General features: G+C 35.3%; 1 protein-coding gene across 1 annotated transcript in view; it reads left to right on the forward strand.

The window, feature by feature from the left end:
- ALK (ALK receptor tyrosine kinase) overlaps positions 1 to 23,337 on the forward strand; it is a 126,438-nt gene that overhangs the window by 59,723 nt on the left and 43,378 nt on the right. The window contains exons 7-9 of the mRNA XM_039337025.1: positions 8,816 to 8,963; positions 14,299 to 14,430; positions 16,452 to 16,596. Of these exons, the coding sequence (XP_039192959.1) occupies positions 8,816 to 8,963; positions 14,299 to 14,430; positions 16,452 to 16,596 (425 nt within the window). The remainder of the gene's footprint in view (positions 1 to 8,815; positions 8,964 to 14,298; positions 14,431 to 16,451; positions 16,597 to 23,337) is intronic.

A 23,337-nucleotide genomic window follows, 5' to 3' on the forward strand; every position in this document is an offset into this window, starting at 1 on the left:
CACTGAGATGGAAGGAATAAGGCAATATTTTAATGGCATAATTTTACTTTTGTTATTTCTTAAATATAATTTATATTAAGAATTTTAATTATAATAGTGAAATTAATACAAACTAAACATAGAGAAAGAAAACAGAATGGAAAAAAGAATGAAAGTGCAGGAAAAAAAGAAAAGAATGAATATCATATAGAAAAAGAAAAGAATATATAAAGAAGTGACTTCTAATCTTCATCGCAACAGGTATGAACAAATCTAATAACTCTTCACACCCTAACAGGTTACAAATATGTTATCATCCTGTATACCGTCCCTTATTTATAAGCAATTCCTTAAAACATTAGCTTTTCAATTTTGATGTCAGAATAAAGGGTTATCACACCTTTGCAAAAAATGCCTTATTTTAACGTTGATCAACCAAACACCTTTTCCTTCTAACAGTTTTAATCTTTAATTCAATCAAATATTGTTATAAGAAATTATTTCCCTTCAATTCTTTATCCCATTGCACAAAATTCTTCAAAGCTTTATCAAATCTCTTTATTATATCCAATAAGAAAACATTTTCCATATCATTCTCTTGATTTATCATTTGTATCTCCCTTTCAATTTTTAAAAATTCAACTGGGTTCTTATGTATATCCAGTAAAGCATCCTTTTCGAAATCACTGTCTTGGCCTACTTCCACTTTTCAGTACTTTTTCTGTCTTTCAGATAAAATTTGCTCATTATCTGTCATTCCTTCATTAACATATTTTTAATAATATTTTATTAATTTTCCAATTTTACATTTAAGTATTTAAAAAGCAGTATGGTGGCTGAGTTAATCAATAGTTCAATAACATACAAAAATCTTTAGTACAAATCTCATGTTACAACATCAAATATTTCCTCTCTTTTTCCCTTAATATCTACTATCTCATATTTAAGCTAATACAGTTCTTATTATATCAAATAAAAACATCATTATTACATTTATCAGTAAATTTTTAGCTTATACATATCTTAATTACTTTTACTTTTACATTTACATTTTACATTTATAAACAATCAATGTCCTGTTATTGATTTTTTCCCAATTTTTAGTTTCCCATCAATATTCCAATTTAACATTTGATATTTATAATTTTCAGGCTTTAGTTAACCAAAGTTTCCCTTATCTCAATTCATAGCAGAATATAATATTCAAAATACATATTTTATCTATTTGAATATAGTCTTGTTTATTTCCTAAAAGTTATTTATTTTCCAACATATTAAATCATCTACTTAATAATACAGTATCCCCTTTAATAAATCAAAACCATTATATATATTGTCTGGGTTAATCAATAAATCAAACATATTCATAATAATTATTTTTTGTGTGTGTCTAATTTTTAGATATTAAAATAAAATCCTTATTTTCAATCAGTTTCCAAATATTTTAGATCTAATGACCAAAATTCCCCTTATCTCAACTTCTCCCTTTAACCCTCTGATTAGTACTATGAAATCCCCTCTAATAAATCAAAACCCCAATTTTCTTCAGCCTTATTCTGGCTTTCTTCCTTTGCCAACTAGCCTTCCATGTCTATGCTTTTAGATCATCAAATAGATCTTCCTCTACTGTTATATATGTTATTTGAAATAAGAGAGACCATTTAGTTGCCATTTTTTTGGAAGGACTAGCCCATTTGTATTCATTAAATTGTCTCCCTATTATTCCAATCCCCCATGATTGTCCTGATATGTTTATCTTCCATTCAATCTATTCTTCTTTCTCAAATTTCTTCTGATTTATATAGAAAGTCTTTTCCAGTTTTAGTGTTGTCACTCCCTGGATTTTCCATTAACTGTATTTGTTGGTCAATAGAGTCCTCTGTCTTAATATTTGATTGTTCCACTTATTCTGTTATCTTCTGTGTTGTTAGTTCTTTGGTTGTAGTCAAAGTCTGGGTTTGTCTATCTAAGCTGGCCTCTTGTTCTTTTATGTTAGGTCTTATTTTATCACAAGCTGAAAGAATGGTTTCATGTATTGCTTTCAACTTGGAAAGGATCTTTCCTTGGTCTTCATCCATATTCTCTTAATAATGTATTAAGTTGAGGACTTTAAAATCAGACGTTAAAAAAATTTATAACTAGGTATGTGACCTCTATTTCATGTGTTTATACATAGTCTTTATAGTAGAAGTCATTTGTCAAGTAAGATTTTATAGTCCAAGGTCCATCCTCAAATAAAGAGATAGGAAGGCAATTCCCCACATATAACTCTGAAAGTCAATAAAGGTTTACATTCATAGTTCAAGCAGGCCAGTTATGCCACCCAGACGTTCTTTTTACAGCTGAATTTCTCACAGGTGGTATCAATGTCAAAAGAGTCTTATCTAAAGTCTGGGCTTCAAGCCAAGTCTATTTTAGGCAATAACAAGTTGTAATACCAAACTTCACCATAAGATGTCACTGATGCCATTTAAAACGTTTTAAGTCCCCCATTTTTATAATAGTTTTTCGAAGTTTATTTCTTTTCTTTTTAAATAAAAATCAGTGTATCCAGTAGAAACAGGACTAAGAAAACTTCTAGGAAAACTTTTTAGTCCCTAAATTTCAAAAGTATATGCATCCAATTAGATTAAAGTTGTTTTTATAATTGCTTTGCTTCCCCTGGGTAGTCAGTCGCTGCTGTTCTTAGAGGGTTGGGCAGGAATTCCCTTCCCTCTTTCCTCACAGGCGGAAGAATGCTTAGAGCAGCTTTTGCAGGAAAGAGAAGATCAGATCTCACCTAGTTTCATCCGCGTTGCTTTAAAGTTGATTGGTAGTAATTTTGACTTCAGCTGTCAGCAGCTTAATGACGAGCCATATTGCTATGGCTGGTCTTTCCCCCGCCAGTTTGGAGAGCTGCCCTGGATCGAGCGGAAGGGCTACCGCCCTCCTGCAATCAATCGCTCATCGCTCCTACAGGGTGACTTTCAACCCTTTCCAGGGTCCTCCAGTGGGATGAAATCAGACACTGAAGACAGAGTTCGCCTCCATGCGTCCAAAGGTACCAATGACCAACCCGGAAGTCTCCTTCATTAACATATTTTAGATATAGTCTAGCCATTGAAGCAAACATCATTACTGACAGTGTTGATATTGTAGTTACTAATTTCTTGTTTCATTCTTCAAAGACATCCTTTAATATTTCCACTATTATTACATTTTGAATTATTTTGTAAGCCCCAGTATTCTGATATCAAAAACAGGCTTGTATTTTGTTTTCTAAGTAGAACCTTTAGTCCTCTCTAGCTTCCAATATTATCACTTATCTTTGTTTTGATCTAGGATAGCCAAAATAAATCTGTTTGTCAGTAGAAACTGTTTATTTTTAATAGTTAATTCCAAAATCTGATAATAAAAATCAATATTCCATATTTATCTGGACCATTAATTATTCATAACTTTTTAGATCAAAATCTTACATAGCTTTTTATTATGTATTTCAAGTTCTTTTTTTAAGTGATGTTTAATTTTTCCTTTGTTCAGAGTTGAATAAAGACTTACCCAATAAAGACTTTTCCAACATGGTATTTCAAAGGTCTCTAATAGCTTAAACATGATTAATAGGCAATTTTAGAAAGTAATTAGAAAGTAAGACTTGCAAACTTATTGTCTTTTAAAATACTCTATCATGTTTATGAAGAAGATGGTTGATCTATTGATTTCCCAACATTCCAAACTATAAAATATTCCTGTGGCCTTCTCATGAGGAGCAATTGTCTGGAGTATATAAGGGTGATATCCAATCCTCTTTTTAATCAGAGAAGTTCTAAACAACTGGTCTATTCCTTGGAAGTCTCCATGATTTGGTTTGAAATGAAAACCTTCAATTTTCCCGATGCTTCTGAAGGACCAGTTCTGCTTATTCTATGATAGATAATAGATAGATAGATAGATAGATAGATAGATAGATAGATAGATAGATAGATAGATAGATAGATAGATAGATAGATAGACAGACAGACAGACAGACAGACAGACAGATCCCTACACTGTCCAAATTAGCCAATGGTGGTTTAAATAGCTGAGACACAACTTGGTAGAATTGAGTAGAAAAAGGACCCAAATCTGCTTGCCTGACCATTTTTAGGGAAATTGTTGCCAATGAAAGAAAAAATACCTAATAATGTTTCATTCAGCCATTTAGAAAAGAATTACTTTCCTGTGGGAGAACAGGTGGGAATAATTTTTCAAGGCTGGCATGTTACATGAGTGCATATAAAATATCACCCTAATGTAAAAGAGAAGAGTAGTAAATTATACATACAGAAGTCTCATTTATTTAATGTTAATGCTGGGGGAAGAAACAACATTTAATAGTACCCCAAGGCTGACTTTGTTATTTAATACACTAGCAAGTAGTTCAAAACTTACAAGTCATCAATATAGTGTCTAGCTTTTTTAAGGGGATGTTGTGTATTTTGTCTTTCCTGTTATAAGGCTTAATTCTGCTTATTTTGGAGACATGTTGAGTCAAAACATTCTCTATACTGCAGGATATCTTAACCTGTTACATAAAGCAGACATAGAAGATTATTTAGGATATCATGGAAGCACTTTCCTTTGATTGACATTTTTGGCTAAGAGCAATTACTGCAATTGGCTTAGCTGAGTTGATTAGAACATTCCTTTGGGTCAATTTCCCTAGCAACTTATATTGTTTCTGTTGTTAGATCTTCAGCATTGCTGGCCTTGATCCCTTTCATGATATCAGCTGAAATTCTTTGCTTCTTAAAATACATGGGGAGTGGGGTATGACATTGGACAAAAGGAATTTTTTTTCATTTTTGACTAAAATATGACAAAATGAATGAGCATTTTAAAAAAAAAAAATGGGGCATTCATTACAAACAGCCCCAAAAAGTAAACAAATAAATATGAAATAAATTGTCCATGTGGAACATTTTATTGCTGGTTCCTTCTAAGATTAAGAGCCTAGTTAGTATATCTTTAAGGGGAATGATCTCAGTTAGATGCCATACAGACATCAATGATAGAAAAGTCTGATACTTGGTCTATCTACTGGCAATCAACACCTTGCTTTTGAACAACAAATAATCCATTCCTATAATAGTGTTTCTCAACCTTGCCGACTGTAAGATATGTGGATTTTAATTTCCAGAAATTTCCCAGATAGCATGCCGTGGTATAGGACTACTTGTAATATTAACATTTCCAATGTTGTCTGTCTTTGTGTGTGTGTGTGTGTGTGTGTGAGAGAGAGAGAGAGAGAGAGAGATACATTTCAGTAGGCATTTGTAATTGCTGCCTACTACTTGATTTTTCTTTATTCTATTATTGCCATGGAATGAAAGCAGATTCAATTCCTAGAGGATTATTTTCTTTAAAATTTAGAATTTTAGTGGTTTGGTTTGGTTTGGTTTGGTTTGGTTTGGTTTGGTTTGGTTTGGTTTGGTTTGGGCCAAGAAAAGCCCATCGCCAATGACTCCTTGCAAACCAGAGACATTTTTCCCAGTTTAAGCTGAGCCACATCTTTCGTTTCATTTCTTAAACCAGCGTGAGACTGATTCAGAGTGTTAAGAAAGAGCAGAAAAGCATTATTTTTAAGGCTATTGTTGGGAGCAAAGTGCTTGAAAGTTTTCTACCTGACATGCAAACTGACATAATCAGCTATGGGTCATGTTCATTTCGATGTATTTTGGAGTGAAAACATCACTGGTGCCAACCAACACCCTTATTATATAATCTATGTTTGTTTATAAATAAAGGAATAGCTCTAGTTGCTGCTAGAGGTTTTCATCTCTAAATGAATTAGGGGGAGATGGGTAGACTTCAACAACACTTGCAAGAACATTATGATTTTCAGTATTGTGAAGGGACCTGAGCTCCAGGGTGTTCCTTAATTATAATTGTTTCCTTTTTAGTTTGTGGCAATGTTTCCTCTTTTAGTCAGGCAAACTGACAATATGCCTTCATCTAGCTCAGTGGTTCTCAACCTTTCTAATGCCGCGACCCCATAATACAGTTCCCCATGTTGTGGTGACCCCCCAACCACTTATATATCACCGGGTGCCAGGGCCGTGGCCAAAGAAAAGGGGAAAAAAATGGTGGACAGCCTTGTTTGGCGACCCCCGTGAAATGGTCGTTTGACCCCAAATGGGGTCCCGACCCACAGGTTGAGAACCACTGATCTAGCTGATGACTTCTAACAAGTAAACAGTCTTCTCTTTCATTATCCTCAACCTTACCAAGGGTCCTCTGAAACTAGTCCCATATTGGTTCTCTTCCTCTTTAACACACTTTATAGATTTAGTACTGTTTACAAACTAAGAAGCTTTCAGCTAAGGTGCAAGGAACACCTAATCCATTTTAGAATCACTCTCTAGTCTTTCTCTGAACTGAAACTAACAACCCATTTACAATAACCATTAGAGCTCTCTAAGTCCACATTAGTCATTTTAGCTGACAGCCATCAGCCCCATTTTGAAGCTTTTTCTTCCCAAAGCCTTCATGTGTGTTGTTTAAAATTTGCCTCCCTCCCTCCCTCTCTCTCTCTCTCTCTCCCTCCCTCCCTCCCTCTCTCTCTCAACTTACTTTATCCAAAAAGTAAGTATAATTTTTTTGATTGAGTGTCACATGGATGCATGAAGAGCCAAAGGGAAACTAATTATGAGTGCAGACTCATCATAAGGAGGCTCATCATATCTGGCGGTATGGTGGTATTTGCAGATTTGCACACTACTTTTAAAATATATATTCTCTTCCAGTTTTTAATGCATCTAAGAACAAGTCATGTCTTCACAGGCTTAAGTGTTTTTTTTTTTTTCCCCTAGCACCCACCTCAGTATCTTTTTTCTGTCATTTGGCTGATCGAGTATTAGTGAAGTGGCATGGCACAGATAATTGATTCTGTCAGCAACAACAAAAGTAAAAAATATGTATATTCAGATCCAATTCCTTATCATCTTTGAGAAGAGCCTGATGGATGTTCTTTAGCAGTAAATCCTTGCTTTTGAAATGCCTTATCAAAGAAGATACTGTATGCCTGGTATCCATTCTGGTTTTATTTTCTTGTACCAGGATAGGATTTTTTTTAATTATCCCAGATTTATTAATTTTTAATTTTAATTTTAGTACCACAGCCCATTCTATTACTAATTTCATTCCTGCTATTTAATGGTGACAATAGAATGGAATTAAGTTTTTTTTTACTTTTGACTCATTTTATATGTATTTTTAAACAGCTTTTTTTTTTTTTTTTGCTCTATGTTGCTCTGATAAGTGCTTTATAAGAAAGAAAATTAAATAGAACTCAAAGGAAAAAAATGCAATCAATCCAAGGGAAAATAAGGTTAAGATCTCAATTTTTTGGTTTCTTTATCTACATTTCTCATAGCCTCCCAAATTCTATGGCAGTCAGTCCATGTCCCAAGTCAAACAGTCCATGTCCTATGTTAAATTGCTTTGACATAAGACCATCAATTGGCTTCTTATAGAATGATTTAGTGTCCTTCACCTCAAAACAATATAAATGTAGCAAGCATAGGTTTTTTTTACAAACCAAATCCCCATTTTTTTATCCACAGATCTTGTCAAAAACACCATTGTATACATTCTTGTTGCTTTAACTACTATCATTCATCCCAACAAGATGATAATTGGCACTATAAGAGCCATGCAAATTTGCCATGCATTATCGATGGCAGAACAAATACCCTCTTTGTAGCTGTAGGCTTTGACAAATGTGTAGAGTTGTGACCTGGAGCTAACTGTTCTTCTTTCACAGCTGGTGAATGAGGCACTAAGAGTGTCTCTCTGGGTTCCTGACTTTATTGCTTATATGCAAAATCTACTTTTACACAGAAAAATATGGCCCCTAATTGCTGCCAATTAGCCCTGCCAGCTTGCCTTGCTGAATAGCGCACCTCATTAGCCATTACAGTTTCCTGCTAAAAATCAGCTCAATGCCTCCTGCTCCTCCTAGCATCTGTTCAGGAGCTGCTATCTCGTGGCCATCATGTCCTCTCGTGTGTCAATTGCTGCCTTACTAAAGAATGATAGCTTGGGTTATGGAAAGTGACACATGAGCATCATTGGATCAGATTCCAAGAACCCCCTCTGCTTTATGAGCATTTGGTGTTAGGGAGCCAACGTTGCCAGCTTCTGATCATCTTTTTTTTTATTGAAAATTTTTATAAACTTTTTACAATAAAATACCCTCCCCTCCCATCCCATAACCCTCCCCCCTCGTTCCAAGAGCTGAATACAGGGTTAAAGAAACAAAAAAAACCATACAAATTAAATGAACATCAATCCACTATACATACATCCAAAAAATTTAAAGTACTTTAACTCCAATACATAGAAACTACAAATCCAACCATACCCATTTTAAACTATAAATTATTCAAAAGCTAAATAATACTTCCTAATCCCATATTTATTCTGTACAAAATTTACCCATTTTCCACACCGAGATATATCTCTCTTGTGAATGGTCTTTCAGATAAGCCGAAATTTTTGCCATTTCTGATAAATAAGAAACTTTAAGAAACCATTCTTCTATAGTAGGCAAGGAATCCTTCTTCCAATATTGCCCAATCAGCAGCTTCTGATCATCTTGAAAGAGTATAGATTCTGGGCCAGTTAAATCAGTGACTGAGATATAGCAAAGAAGAACCACTTAGTTATAAAGCAAATGTAAGGTTTAGAAAATGACAAACCTGGGGGAGGGGAAAAATCTGTACCAGGTTATTCTGTGGTCAGAATAAATAATTCTGGTTGTATTTCTCTTATGACCTTTTGCCTTTTTTCTGTTTTGTTTTTCTTTTATTTGCAGCATCTCAGGCTATGGAGCAGCTGGTGGCAAAGGAAAAAACAGTATGATGAGATCACATGGTGTGAATGTTGTGGGAATATTTCCACTTGAGAAGAATGATACCTTATATATCTTGGTGGGACAACAAGGAGAAGATGCTTGTCCTAGTGTAAGTGATTATCCTTCCACCATTTATTATGATGACTTTTCTTCCCATTTCTGTGCAGCTGCTAAAATCTTGGCATTCTGAGCTTTCCAGCCTTTGTCCTATTGATTGTAGCCTGTTCTTATATCCTTCCCATCATCCAACAAAAGTATCTGGCCCAGGAAAAATAGCCTGTTCTGATTGCACCCCACATACAAACATTTCCTCTGCTCTCTGCCAAGTACCACTGTAGATCAGTCACTCCATCTGCCTTCCTGACTGCACACAGCCTATCATAACGTCAGGCGATGCATTTTCAGAGGTTTAAAATGATGTCCATCTTTTGCCAAGTCTGTTCTTCTGAATGGGAATTTGATTTCTGGTATAAAATGCTGCTGCAGCATCTGGGTAAATTGTCTAATGGAGAAGGGGGATGGGATGGACGTGATTGCTGACGGGTTGTATATCAGGAAAGAAACTTGTACTATGGTAACAATTTCTCAGGCTCTCTACTTACCCAGTAAATAAAACTCATTCATCTTGGGAGTTATTATGCATGAAGCATCTTAATGTACAAACTGGAAGCCTGCTTGGTTCTAGAGCACCAGATGTGGCAGCTGGATTGCTGCAGACAATGGTGGCAGGAGGGAACAGATGATAGGACAGTGATTTAACTGGGTTATGAGTATGATGGATTCAGGCACATTTTTTTCAAATTTATTTTTTAAATTTTGGTCTATTTTTTATATGGGAACTCCAAGATACAGAAAATATTCAGTGATATCTTTTTAAATTGCCATCCTTTTGCTCTTTGTATTCTTCAGGGCTCTTGTCTTGAGCATCTTTTGGGTGGTTAAGATCTAGACAGTGGTTCTTTATGCTCTACCTGAACAAATGAAAATTGGAGGTTGCACTATATTAGAATAAATAATATCTAACAAAATGAAATTCAATGGTGAAAAAAGTAAGGATCTACATTTAGACAAAAAAACAAAAAACCCAAGTGCATAGGTATAGTATAGATGGTGCCTTGCTCTACAGTAGTAACTACAAGACAGATCTTGGAGTCCTAGTAGACAATCACTTAAATATGAGCCAAGTGTGCTGCAACTGCCGCAAAAAGCCAATGTAATCTTAGGCTGTATTAACAGAGGGATAGAATCAAGATCACATGAGGTGTTAGTATGACTTTATAATGTCTTGGTAAGACCACACTTGGAGTACTGCATCCAGTTTTGATTGCCACGATATAAAAAAGATGTTGAGACTCTAGGAAGAGAAAAGAGAAGAGCACAAAGATGGTTAGGGAACTGTGTGATGACCCAGGGCACAGCACAGAGCAATGCAGTCAGCTGGCAATTCAAACCACCCTTTAATTGCTCCAAATTTTCCCCAAATGCTCCCACGTTTCTGGCAAGCCTCCAAACAAAGGAAGACACACACCTCTGGCTGCAAGTAGTTTCATATACAGTCTGATTAGGAGAAGAGGCCACGGAGATAACAAGGAATGACACATACATCATAAACCTAATGAGTCTGTGTGAATACACACTTGCCTAAGAAGTTTCAAAAGGGAAGCCAAAATACAGTCTGAGATCTTTGAACATCCAAGCAGCATTGTCAGCCAGTCCAATGGTCAGAGTTTCCAGCTTTCTAAGGAGAAGTCACAGAATAAGAGATCAGCAACAACACACATAAAACTCCAAGGAATCAGCATTTGTTCCCAACAAATGCCTCTCCCCACAGCGTCTCCTTAAATCTCAGTCTCCAGGTGTGCCTTGTGGAGAGGGATGGGACACTCTTCTCCCAAGTAGTTGAGCCTGCCTGCATTGTTCCCTCCTTCTCTCCACTCTCGGTGCTCAAGGATCAAGTGGAGGTGGCCCTTGCTCATCACCTGAACTCTGCCTCTCCTTTCATCCTGTGCCAATTCTGAAGGGCCCTGGCCTGCCTCGGCCTGCTCTGAAACCCACATTCCTCTGAAACCACAGACACCTCTCCTTTGACCTCCATAGGGTCCCATTCCAGCTCATTTTCCTCTGCAGATTCAGGCTCCAATGGAGGCATGACAGACTGAAAGCTAAAACACATGAAGAACGATTGCAGGAATTGGGTATGTCTAGTTTAATGAAAAGAAGGAATAGTGCCTGACATGATAGTAGTGTTTCAATATCTAAGGGCTACCACAAAGAAGAGGAGGTCAACTTATTCTCCAAATTACCTGAAAGCAGGACAAGCAATGGATGGAAAATAATCAAGGAAAGAAGCAATCTAAAACTAAGGAAAAAATTCCCGACAGTTAGAAAAATTAATCAGTGGAACAACTTCATCAGAAGTTGTGGGTGCTCTAACTTTGGAGATTTTTAAGAAGAGATTGGACAACTATTTGTCTGAAATGGTATAGGATTTCCTGCCTGAGCAAGGGATTTGTCTAGAAGGTCCCTTCCAACTCTGTTAATCTGTTATTCAGAGATCCCTGTTGCTTCTTATAAATGAATACAAGAAGTTGTTTGTTCTTTTAGAATCAAACACTTTTGCTTATTTTGTATCAGTGATCTGGACATTGCAGCATACTCTAATATATGAAATCATTAAATTACAGGCCACTGTAACTTTACAAGAATTTATTGAGTGGTAATGTAATCAAGGCAAAGATATTGTATTGACTTTGTGAAAGTAGTAGCAGTAGTTTTAACTTGATTTCATTGTAATCAGTTATGTGTTTGCTGTGAAATGTGTTTCATATACATAGTATATATACATAAAATACATTTTGTGTGTTAATGTGTGTGTTTGTGTGTGTGTAAGAATCCAGCTGTGATGTGTCACAACTGGAGAAGTGAATGGCTAATTAAATAGCTTTGAGTTACTGCATGAAGTTGTTTGATTAGCCATCCCTCCTCCAATGTGAATTGGATGCAGCTAGTAGAAGTTTTCTTATAATACCAAATGGCCCTTGAAGGACCAATTCTAATCAAGCTCCTAATGATCAACAAATTAAACTTAAAAGATATATGTTTAGTAAGTTAGTACAGATTAGGTTCTCTTTTTCTTCTTGTAAATGTTAAATTATTGTAGCTGGTTAATAATGTAAATAACCTACAGAGTAAGAATAATGCATGTTTTTCTGTCTTTGGTCTGAAATTCTTATTGTGAAGCATGAAGCAAGACCAAAGATGCTTTTTTTCTTTTTATAGATTATAGATTAAATTAATCTAAATAACATGGCATGGCCTGATGTATTCAAACAATACATCTGAAACAGAAGCCAATTCCTGCCTGTGCATTATATGATAAGCCTGAGAGAGTTGTTTGAATTAACAAGGAACAGTATGAAGTCGTGGACATAGTTCTATGTAATGATTTTCAAGGAATTAATTTTCTCAGTCATCTGGCAGCCATCAAGTATCTACAGCAGCATCTGCAGTAGTGGTGAAAGTCTACATAAACACAGTTCAGTATCACAATCCAAGATCTCTTCCTTCCATATGTATAATGACATAGCATGTGCATAAAAAAAGGACAGGGTTTGGCTCACAGTGCTATGCCTACCATCTTACAGATTTTGAAAACATTGATACCAAAAACCTTGGGTTGCAATCAATCAGTTGCAAAAGAATCACCTCCAGGTGACATGGGCGGCATATAAGATGGATGGATGGATGGATGAAGGAAGGAAGGAAAGAACAAATGAACAAATGAATGAATAAAACATTCAAGGAAGTATATAAATATTCTGTGACTATTTGAACATGTACAGAGGCAGAAAAATGGATTGTAATGAACAAATGATGCAATATAATTGACTGATTGATTTAAATGTTTGTGGTTGCCTATCTCAAATTCATGACTCTGGGAATCTAACAACAATTAAAAACTCAACAATAAAATAAAATAAGTTGAAAAACAGCACAAGTAAAATTGGCTCCAACCTGCATGGCCAGTTCAAAACTTAGGCAAGCTGTAGTTCAAAAACATCTAGAGGAATGCTTAGAGCATTAGATTATGAATTCAAATTCCTATTGCAATGATTATTCTTCAACATAATCTAATCCCTCAAACATGAAAAGTCAGGTTTGTATCATCTTAAGATTCATGAAAAAAAAGCTGGAATATAAGTAAGCATTTTAACAATGTCAAGCAGGTTTGGTTCCAACCTCCAAATACGCTCTGGAGTGAATGCATTCAGTCACAGGTAATTTCTCATCTATATGTTAGACGTTCCCTAGAAATCCTTCTTCTTTTTTTACATTGTGTCTATTCTGACAGTAATTTTTTATTAACAATATTTATAAGACATCCCCATCCAGATGGACTGAGAGCCAATCTAAAGTAACCAGTTTTTCATCAGTGTGTAAGCCTACTTTTAGAAAAGAATATACTGAACTTCTGAGTCTCACAGTACAGACAGTATGCCAACATACAATTAAAATTTGTTTCCTAATATAGCTGGGGTTGAAGCAAGGTCTCTCTTGCTGGGCCAAGGAGCAGAATGACAGACCCAACATTCATAACTCTGCCACTCTTTGAGCTCAGTAGAGCAATATGGTCATTAGGAAATAATTTCTAATAATTAAGGTTTGATGAAAAATCTCTTGAAATATTCAGGAAGACCAAATGGTCACTGGCAGGAAGATAGATTTGTTTTCCAATCATCTCTTTGTAAATAAAAATACACCATCGCCTGAGGGAATTACCTAGCACAGGGGTGTCAAACTGCTAGCCTACAGGCCAAATGCATCATTGCCGATAATGGCAAAAAAAGTCACAATACATCGTGACACATCCCGTGTTGTTGCGAGTTTGACACCTCTGATCTAGCACTTTTACCATTGCATTAATTAGCAAATTAGCACAGTTAAAAGCCAGGCAAAAAACTAATTTCTATTTCATAGAACCTGTAACCTACTATCAGTTTCATGCCAATTGGCTTGGGCTTGTTCTAGACATGCCTCAGAATGTCTTACTTCATTGCTTTCTAGTGCATCATTCTGTATTTCCTGTAATAAAATCGAAAATCAAAACCTACCAGGAAGTAAAAATCTCTAGCACACTCATTTTCATACTAAGCTAATTGCAAACTGTTCCTTATGCAAAAGAGGATTTAGCCACAGCCTGAAATACCCGGATAATAAACTTGATAACAAAGCTTGACTATCCCAGAATTTAAAGTTCCAATACAACTGAGGACAACTGGATTAGAGAAAACAGTTCTTTCACTTTGGAACTCTTCTCGTTTTACTCCAGATGTAAGCTAAGAATTAGGCTTGGAATGACATAGGTTCAGTTGCTCTGGTTTCCATGGAGGGAGGCCAAGAAGAGATTTCTCCATCTGAATTTGTTTGCCTGGTTGTATCTGCAGATCCATCATGCCATACAGAAAGTTTGCCGTGGAGAGAATAATGTGGTTGAAGATGAAATTAAAGCAAATGGAAGCATCCAAGAATGGGCAGGAGGAGGAGGTGGAGGAGGAGGTGCAACTTACATATTTAAGGTATTATTATATTAAGGAGTACCTTATATTCTAATTATGGGGTCTTCTTTTGGAGGCAGAGGATTGAATTTGAGATTTTTTCAGGCAAAATATTTCTCTAACATGGGTTGTATTAAGAGAAGAAGGCAAGCAGAAAACTTGAGGGTGTCAAAACCAGAATGAGTAGTTCTTTCAGAATTTGACTTTGGGGAACTAACTCTGAAATAATGTAAACCTTGAAGCAAAGCCCCTGGTTCCTGCATTGTCAACACCTTCTCTCTTCAATCACAGCCTCAAGGAAGTCATTGTCTCTCTTTTTTTCTTAATAATTTCAGTTTGTACTGTGCCCAAAGCATTATGTCAGAGCATCCACAGTCTTATTGTCCTTAGGTAACCCAGGAGTAAATACAGTAAACAGTGGTTTGTATTAAATGGTGGTTTACAATATCTACAAATATACTAGAAACAAAATACACACATGTGGTGATAATTCAACAAACTCCAATACACAGCAATTACAGCAGGAAACAGATGAGAGAGAAAGAAAGAGAGAGAGAGAGGGAGAGGGAGAGAGAGAGACTCCAGCAAGGCCTTCCCTTTTATACTCAAGCTCTTAAAGAGATAGAGATTCCTGCTGAGTCATTCCTAACATTGCACCATTCATCTCACATTACACAAGCTGGTTAGCTTCTAAATCATTACCTTGAAACATTAACTGTTTTAGAAGTTTTGGCTTATTGCAATTACTTCATAGGAATACATAGGAATCCATCATAGGAAAAAAAAAGTAGGGATATCTTAAGTGTCATGGTCAATATTTAACATTTATGCAAGGTTAAGAGCTGCAAAGAAATCTATATATGAACAGGTTTGAGTTTTTAAGGGTTGCCTGCCTCTTTTTTATACCAACATATACCTTGCATTGTGTTAGGGTTAAAAAAAAAAAAGACTTGCAACCAAATAATCACCAGGTTACATAGCTCCTACTGAAAAAGCAGTAGAGACCAGGACCGGGAGGGTTTTTGCCCATCTGGATCAGGACATAATGAAGGGAGACACTCATACCCTTGACACTTCACAATTGGATGGCTGACATTTGATCTATTGTCCTTAAAGACCTCCTGGAAACTTCACCTGGTGCAAAATGTAGGTGCCCATGTGCTTATAAGACAATGACAGTACAGTCATGTAATACTATTTTTATGGGAGTTGCATTGGCTACAATTCATTTCTGAGCATAATTCAAGGCACTGATTATCATCTACAGAGCTCTATATGACTCAGGGCCTGGGGATGTTCCTGACCATAAATTCTGAACAGAGACTGCTTGCAGAAAGTAACTTCTTATCAATAGGTACAAAAGCGAGGGAGTATTGAAGAGGCATTCGTAATGGCTTCTTCCATCTTTTGGAATAACTTAGCTCCCAATCATATAGCCAACTGGGGAATGATTAAGCCTGGCTAATCCAGAAGACCACAGCTGAAATCAGACCTGTCACCACCAGTGACACTGCGATTGTTATTGTGTTGTAGTTTTGTTGTGTGTCATTGATTTTTTTATCTGTATTGCATTATACATTATTTTCAGAAGAGTGAGGCAGTTTATAAATTGATCAACTAGGGAACTGACTAATATATTCTAAAATTGCTTTTATTGTCCACCATTGGATTCTGTGAAGCCTTTCAAGCCACAGCAGCAGCACTTCAAAATTAAAGCCAGAATACCTAAAATAAAAAATACCAGCCCATCAAGATTGCCAATACAGGCACAGAAGCAACTGCTGTCTGGTCTATTCTGGAAAAAAAAATAAGCATCTGTAAATTGTGGGTAGCATCCAAAAAATAATTTTGCCTGTAGCATCCAAAATCTATTAAGCCAGCATTTGTTAAATCAAGGGTTCACTGTGCATAAAAATGCAACAGTAATTTAGATCAATCTACAGCCCTGTGGGGGTTGCGAAGTACAGCCTACACATAAGGAACACACTTTTTATTTGCACACCTGGCACAGTTAAACTCTCATTTTATTTCTACCTTTGAAGATGGAGAACGGAAAGCCAGTGCCCTTGATCATTGCAGCAGGAGGAGGTGGCAGAGCCTACAGGGCCAAAGCCTATGTATTAAACCATGAAAGGCTGGAGGATGATTTATCTATTCCAGGGTTCAATGGGAAATCTGGAGCCGCAGGTAAGAATTTGTCCCAACCTCTTTGCCAGGCTTAACAAAAGACTTGGTAAAAGCCATGGCTTATGATCCACAAAGGAATTTCCAAGCAGTCAGAGCAGGCATTTGGCATCAGCTGATCTATTTCCGCTGCCTGAAAAACAAGGGTTGTCTGTTGGAAAAGCAGCAGTCAGTGTCCTCAGCCTGGGAACTGCTGCAGTGTCAATTTATCAGACCAGGTTCACACTATCCATATGGTTCTCCCTTGTTACATTCATAAAATTATTTGGATCACAGCCATTAACATTAGTGAAGAAGGATTGCTGGAGCACTATTGATGGGAACTTAGAATCTACAGCTGTCATTTTCTTCCCATATTGTTTTGCAGCATTATTCATGTTACTTTGCCTAATTTATAAATATTCATGAGATTTGTTCAAAGAGAATGATATGCTTTGGAATATATACAGTGCTTGAGAAGCAGAAAAAATATAAATGATATTTTGACCAATTAATCAGAGTGATTTTTTTCCATCAGAGCTTGAGAACAAATAACCTCAGAGTTAAGATTATTCAATACAGATTAGCTATCTTTTATACTTACAACATATAGCAGCAGTTTGTATTTTCAGTTAATAGATTTAAAATTATTTTAATATATATGTATCCTGTTTTATTGTTCATAAAAGGGTAATATTTTTGCAAATCAATCCACCTCTAAATATCTTTTAATTATTTTTAATTGTATAGATTAACACGGGATTTTAAAAATGCTTCTGCAATAATGTATACTTTAAAAAGGGATCTTTTGCTCTGTTATTCTTTCAGAGTCCTAATGTACCTATGTAATACTAGAGCAAGATTTAAGGGCAATTTATCTTTAAGAATAGTAACATAATCCCTGTTGCTGACAATGGGGGTAAAGGCAATAATATATACTATTTATTCTTGGTTTGTGCTAAGTTAGAATGATCTTGCAAACAATCCAGATATCCACATTAGCTTGGTTTCATGATCTTTATTTCTAATACAATAACCATTTTAGTAGGTATTCTATTCAGTCAATGTTTCTTCCCTGTCTCTGCCTTTCTAATTGCCCAAACTCCTTCAAAATATGAATTTAAAAGGTGCTCAGATTGTGTAACATTCTGTTTTTGGTAATGCAAAAACTCTGAGACTGATCAGATCAGACTTCTGATAAGAGTTGCCTACTGCTTCCCTGAGCACATGTTGTATGGGAGACAGATGGGCTCAGAATATGATAAAAAAAAAAGTCATGATAGCAGCCCTAACAATGCTTCCTTCCTTCCTTCCTTCCTTCCTTCCTTCCTTCCTTCCTTCCTTCCTTCCTTCCTTCCTTCCTTCCTTCCTTCCTTCCTTCCTTCCTTGTATGTTAAAATCAGGCAGAGCTGTCACAGCAACCACCTTGACCATAGCCTGTAGACACCATTTTGAGAGAGAAAAAGCAGGGTATGAGAAAGAGTAAATGGAAGTTTTAATGACTTTGGACACATTCTTTCCCATTGCCAGCATGTGACCACCAACAGGTTGTCCCAAGGATATGCAGGTTTTGACCTTTCTAAAGCAAATGAAGATACAGACATTTCAATAATCTTGTGTACTGGATGTACAATAAAATACTTGCTTAGTTGCACAAATAAAAATAAATACCAGTATGTTATGTCTGGCTGACTATGTGATCAACAATAGTAGAATAGTAAAAAAAACTCATAACAATTGGAAATATAAAAAAACAGCTGATATGAACTACAGAAATGATAACTTAGAATAAAACCAGTAATGGCCAGCACTGAAACAAACTGACACCCACCCACCCCCCGAAGAATTAAAAAAGAAAATTATGGCATATGCAGAATGATCAGTAGAAAAACTGCCAGCATTGAAAGTTGAGTCCCCCAAAGATCTGGCACTTATAATGAAGGAATTGTAATTCTTACAATAACACCCTTGTAAGGATTAAAATATCCATTGAATAGACCAATCAGTTCGCCTACAATACAGCAGTGGTGGTTACAGAAGCACTGGGTTTCAAAATTAGAAAACCAAAAACAACTTTATATTCAATCCCAAAGTCAAAGATCAGATTGGAGGTCAAGATAAAGAAATTAAGACCAGATACAAAGAACATGAAAGAGCAAAAAGTAAAGAATGTAAGGATGAAGACCAGCCTAATCAGAAAATATTGTTTTAGCATCAGAAAAAAATGAAGAAACTTTAAAGTTTCTTTAAAGCAATAGCTATGAAAATGGAACACTATGAGGCACAAATCAACCAATTTTTTAAAAATCAGCTATTTCAATCAGAGCAAAGGAAATTCTACTAAAGTATAAATGGTAATAGAAATTCTGAAAATGGAAAAACAAACAAAGAAGAAACAATACTGTTTTGGAAAGATCAATGGGAAACGCAAAAAGATTAATAAAAATGATGAATGGATAAAAGAATTTGAGAATGAATTTAGTAAAAATCAAATGGAAGAACAAATAATAACAGGATAAATGGGTAAAAATCAAATAAAAGGATTAAAAACTGGACATGTCTTGGAAATGATTAATTGGATGCTTTTGTCTTAAATATCTGGCTTAACTTACATCCAATTATACCTAAACAGCTTAATGAAGCATTGCATAAAGGAAACATAGGCAGCTGATTAATAACTGGCAAAAACCTGTCTGATTCAAAAAATATCTAGTGAAAGGATAACACCAGGAAACTACAGGCTGATAACATGCTTGCCTATAATGTTTACACTACTCATAGACATAATAGCAGACAACATCCAATTATTTAGAAGAAAATAACATCCTTCCAAACAAAGAAATAAAAGGGCAAGCAATCAATCAATAAACTTCTGATTGATAAAATGGTTTTGGAGAATCAATTTACACATGGTCTGGATTGATTATAAAAAGACATAGACTATGACCCTGAATTTTTTTTACTAGGTATAATGCCAGAAAAACCTGATAAGCAAAGTACATATTTGATTCTACATGTGATAACAGCGGCAAGAATTATATTTGCACAATACTGGAGGAATGAAGAAATACCACCAGAAGAAGAAATAATAATAATAAAATACTAGATTGTGCAGAAATGGACAGACTTATTTTAAGGTTGAAAAAAAAAAGAAGAAACAGAATATTTTCAAATTTGGGACCTATTTTATCAATGGTTAGAGAAAAGATTTAGGGATTAGGAATTTAATTTATATTAGTGAATAAGATACTTAGACAACACGTTTTTGTTGAATGATTACTATTAAATTCTGTTAAAAAAATTAATAAAACTTTATTTAAAAAAGACATACAACACAGAGTAATAGAGTTGGAAGGGATCTCAGAGGTCTTCTAGTCCAACTCCCTGCTTGGACTATATCATTTCAGACAAATGGCTTTTTGAAAGACTTCCGTGATGGAGCACCTACAACTTCTGAAGGAAAGCTATTCCATTGATTAATTGCTCTCATCATTAGGAAAATTCTCCTTAGTTCTAGGTTGCTTTTCTTCTTGGTTAGTTTCCAACCAGTATTTCTTGCCTTGCCATTTGATGCTTTGGAAAATAGTTTGACCCCCTCTATTAATGCAGCCTTGGTCTGTGTTGACTTTTTTAGCTGTTGCTGCACACTGTTGTTTCATATTTAAGTGATTGTCCACTAGGACTCCAAGATTCCTCTTGCATTTACTGGCATTAAGCCAAGTTTCACCTAGGGGTTTACCTACACAGTTGGTTTATCTTACCTAAGTGTAGAACCTTAATTATCTACATTGAATTTCATTTTGTTAGATAGGGCTCAGTGTTCAAGTTTGTCAAGATCTGTTTGGATCTTGAACTTTTCTTCTGGAGCATTGACTATTCCTGCTAACTTAGTATCCTCTGCAAATTTGATGAGTTCCCCTTCAATCCCCTCATCTAGATCATTTATAAAGATATTGAAGAGTACTGGGCCTAATACGGAACCAGTGGGGTACTTGCTGTTTCCTTTTCTCTGTGTGGATGTAGTTCCATTGAGGACTACACATTGAGTACAATTTGTTAGCCAGTTGCAAACCCACCTGGTAGTGGTGCTGTCTATCCCACAATATACTAGTTTCAAAAGAACCTACTTCTTCTATTTTTCTCATCAAAAGTAGACATTTGATTCATTACCACATAGTTGGATCATCAAATGTTTGAAAGCAACTGTTAGTAATAAAAACATTAAAATATTTATGGAAAAGGCAATGAAACAGTGAAAGACAAATTCGTAGTTGGGAATGAAAAATATGGCCTTATCAATATTAGAGAAGGCATCTTCCAGGGCTACTGATTATCATTCTTGCTATATGCCATTGCTAATGATCCCACTTTCAGTGATTTTGAAGAAAATAAATCTTGGCTACCACACAGCAAAAAATTCTAATAAAATCTCACATTTGTTTTATATGGATGATCTGAAGCTTTATGGAAAAATCAGAAATTGAAATCCTTCATTGAAAAAGTCTGTAAAAATTTTTTATCACAGCTGTAATGATGGAATTTGGCCTAGAAAAATGTGCTGTGGTAGCAATAAATTGGGCTAAATCACAAACAGTAATGGAATTGAAATGCAAAATGGCTAAACCATCAGAAGCTATCAGGATGAAACCTACAAATGCTGATAATTTTATAATTGGATAACATCCCGCATGGCCAAATTTAAAAAGTGATTACTAAAGAATACATCCAAAAATGACAAAATCGAATGGAATAAACATCAAGGCCATGAATACCTAGACCATAACTGTGATACAATAAACTGCTAGAATTATTAACTGAACATAAGCTGAACAGGACAGTTTGGATCAAAATACAAGAAAACTTAGACTATTCACTATTCATTACATTCCCACAGTGATATTGATAGATTATACCTGCCCTACAGAAATGGAGGCAGAGGTTTTGCACAGTAGTGACCTGTCTCAGGCTTGTGGATTCTCCGCACCCCCATGGCTAATTTCGCCCTGCCAGGGGACCCTAAATGGGTCTAAGTCACCCTGGAAAGGTGACAAAGAAAGAAGGGTGCTCCAGCAATTCTGGAATGGCAGTGGCCATTCTGTTCAACTTGGGGAAAGCCTTCTAACCTGACAGGAGAAAGGCTGGCTGTATTGCATCAACCAGCCCAAGCTACTAGCAACCGAAGTCCAAAATACTAACCAGCACAGCTGTGAACAGCATGCTTGAAACTGGGTGAGGAATTCAATCTTCTCTTTTATATTTTACATTTAATTTCCTGGAAAAGATCCCCAAGAGGCAAAACACCTCTGAAAGGGAAGGAGGGGGATTTCCACCTCACCCTTATACTAACAGAAGCGGCAAATTAAACTTTTTATGGAGGATCAAAATATATGGAAGTGAAATAAATATAAAATCTGAAACTTAAAACTGGATAAATCTAAAATTGTTTGAATGGTTAAGACTCTTGTTCTAAAGATAATTGTTCATTTTGGAAGTTGAAAAACAAATAGTTGCTGATACCTAGTGGCAGATGAAGACTATGACAACTATGATTTTAATATAAGACTTGGCAAAATCTGGGAAAAACTAATCTGTGTTTGTAACCTTCAAAGCTTTAACAACAAAGAACAGCTATGACAAAAAAAGACAATAATCTGGGCTGTAGACAAAGAGAGAATTATAAATTTCAGAAAAAAAATCATTTTTGAATTATTTGGATTACAAATATCTATCCAATTGGGACTCTAAAGCTATTTGCAGAGAAAAGAAAGGAAGAGAAAAACTCAAATTCTTGGCTATCATGGATCAGAGACATGTAGAAAGAACATATCAAGAAAACATAAATACTTCACAGTAGGAGATATATAGTATACTGCAACTAATTCAAACAACAATGACTTTAAATCACAAAGAAATCCAAAACAACTTTGAAAATATAAATCAATCTATTTCCAAGTTAACTCTACAACAAAAAAATTCCCAGAAAACAACAACAGAGAAGGATCAGATAAAACAGATAAATGGATATAGAATTGAGAATAGAGACTTAAAGATGGAACTTAACAAAACAAGGAAACATGTTTAATCCTAGTAGAAAAAAAATCACAAGAATTAGAAAAAACAACTTATCCTTTAAGACTACAAAATAAATCTGAGAACAAGAAAACAGATAGGATAAAATGGACTGTAGAGATGTCAGGAACATCGGAGAGAAAGGAAATGATAAGAGAAGTGGAGAGAAAGAAAAAGAAAAAGATTTTCAACAAACACGGAAAAGCAGAAGTCCCATACAAAGACACTTCTCCTGATTTACTTTTTATATCTACAGCAACATTTACAAATATACTGGAAAAAGTTTTTGATTCGGCAAAGACATTGATTAAGAAAGACACTGGGCAAAAGAAAAAGACTAAAGTGGAAACTAAGAAAATAGATGATGGAATTTACCAGAGAAAATACTTTAAAAAGAAACATTTGTTTGAATATGGTTAAAGAAATAGAAAAGTTTTGGAATGTATATGTCACTCTAAGAGGGATGAATTCTCTAAATATTATATAGTATGCTTTTTCCCCCTTTTTGTTCTTTCTTGATATGAGTAATATAAAAAAGTTGAAATGACTTAGATAAAAGAAATGTTTTAAATATTTAAATGTGATTGAATTTAGGAAAATTATAATGGATAAAAATATTTTGAATAAAAGTTAAAGTATAGATGACTAGATGTATTAAATGGAATGTTTAAAGATTAAATATATTTTTAATTATGG

The sequence above is a fragment of the Crotalus tigris genome, unplaced genomic scaffold, assembly GCF_016545835.1.
Source record: "Crotalus tigris isolate CLP2741 ecotype Arizona unplaced genomic scaffold, ASM1654583v1 scf7180000017668.6805642782:7212621, whole genome shotgun sequence".
Taxonomy (NCBI): domain Eukaryota; kingdom Metazoa; phylum Chordata; class Lepidosauria; order Squamata; family Viperidae; genus Crotalus; species Crotalus tigris.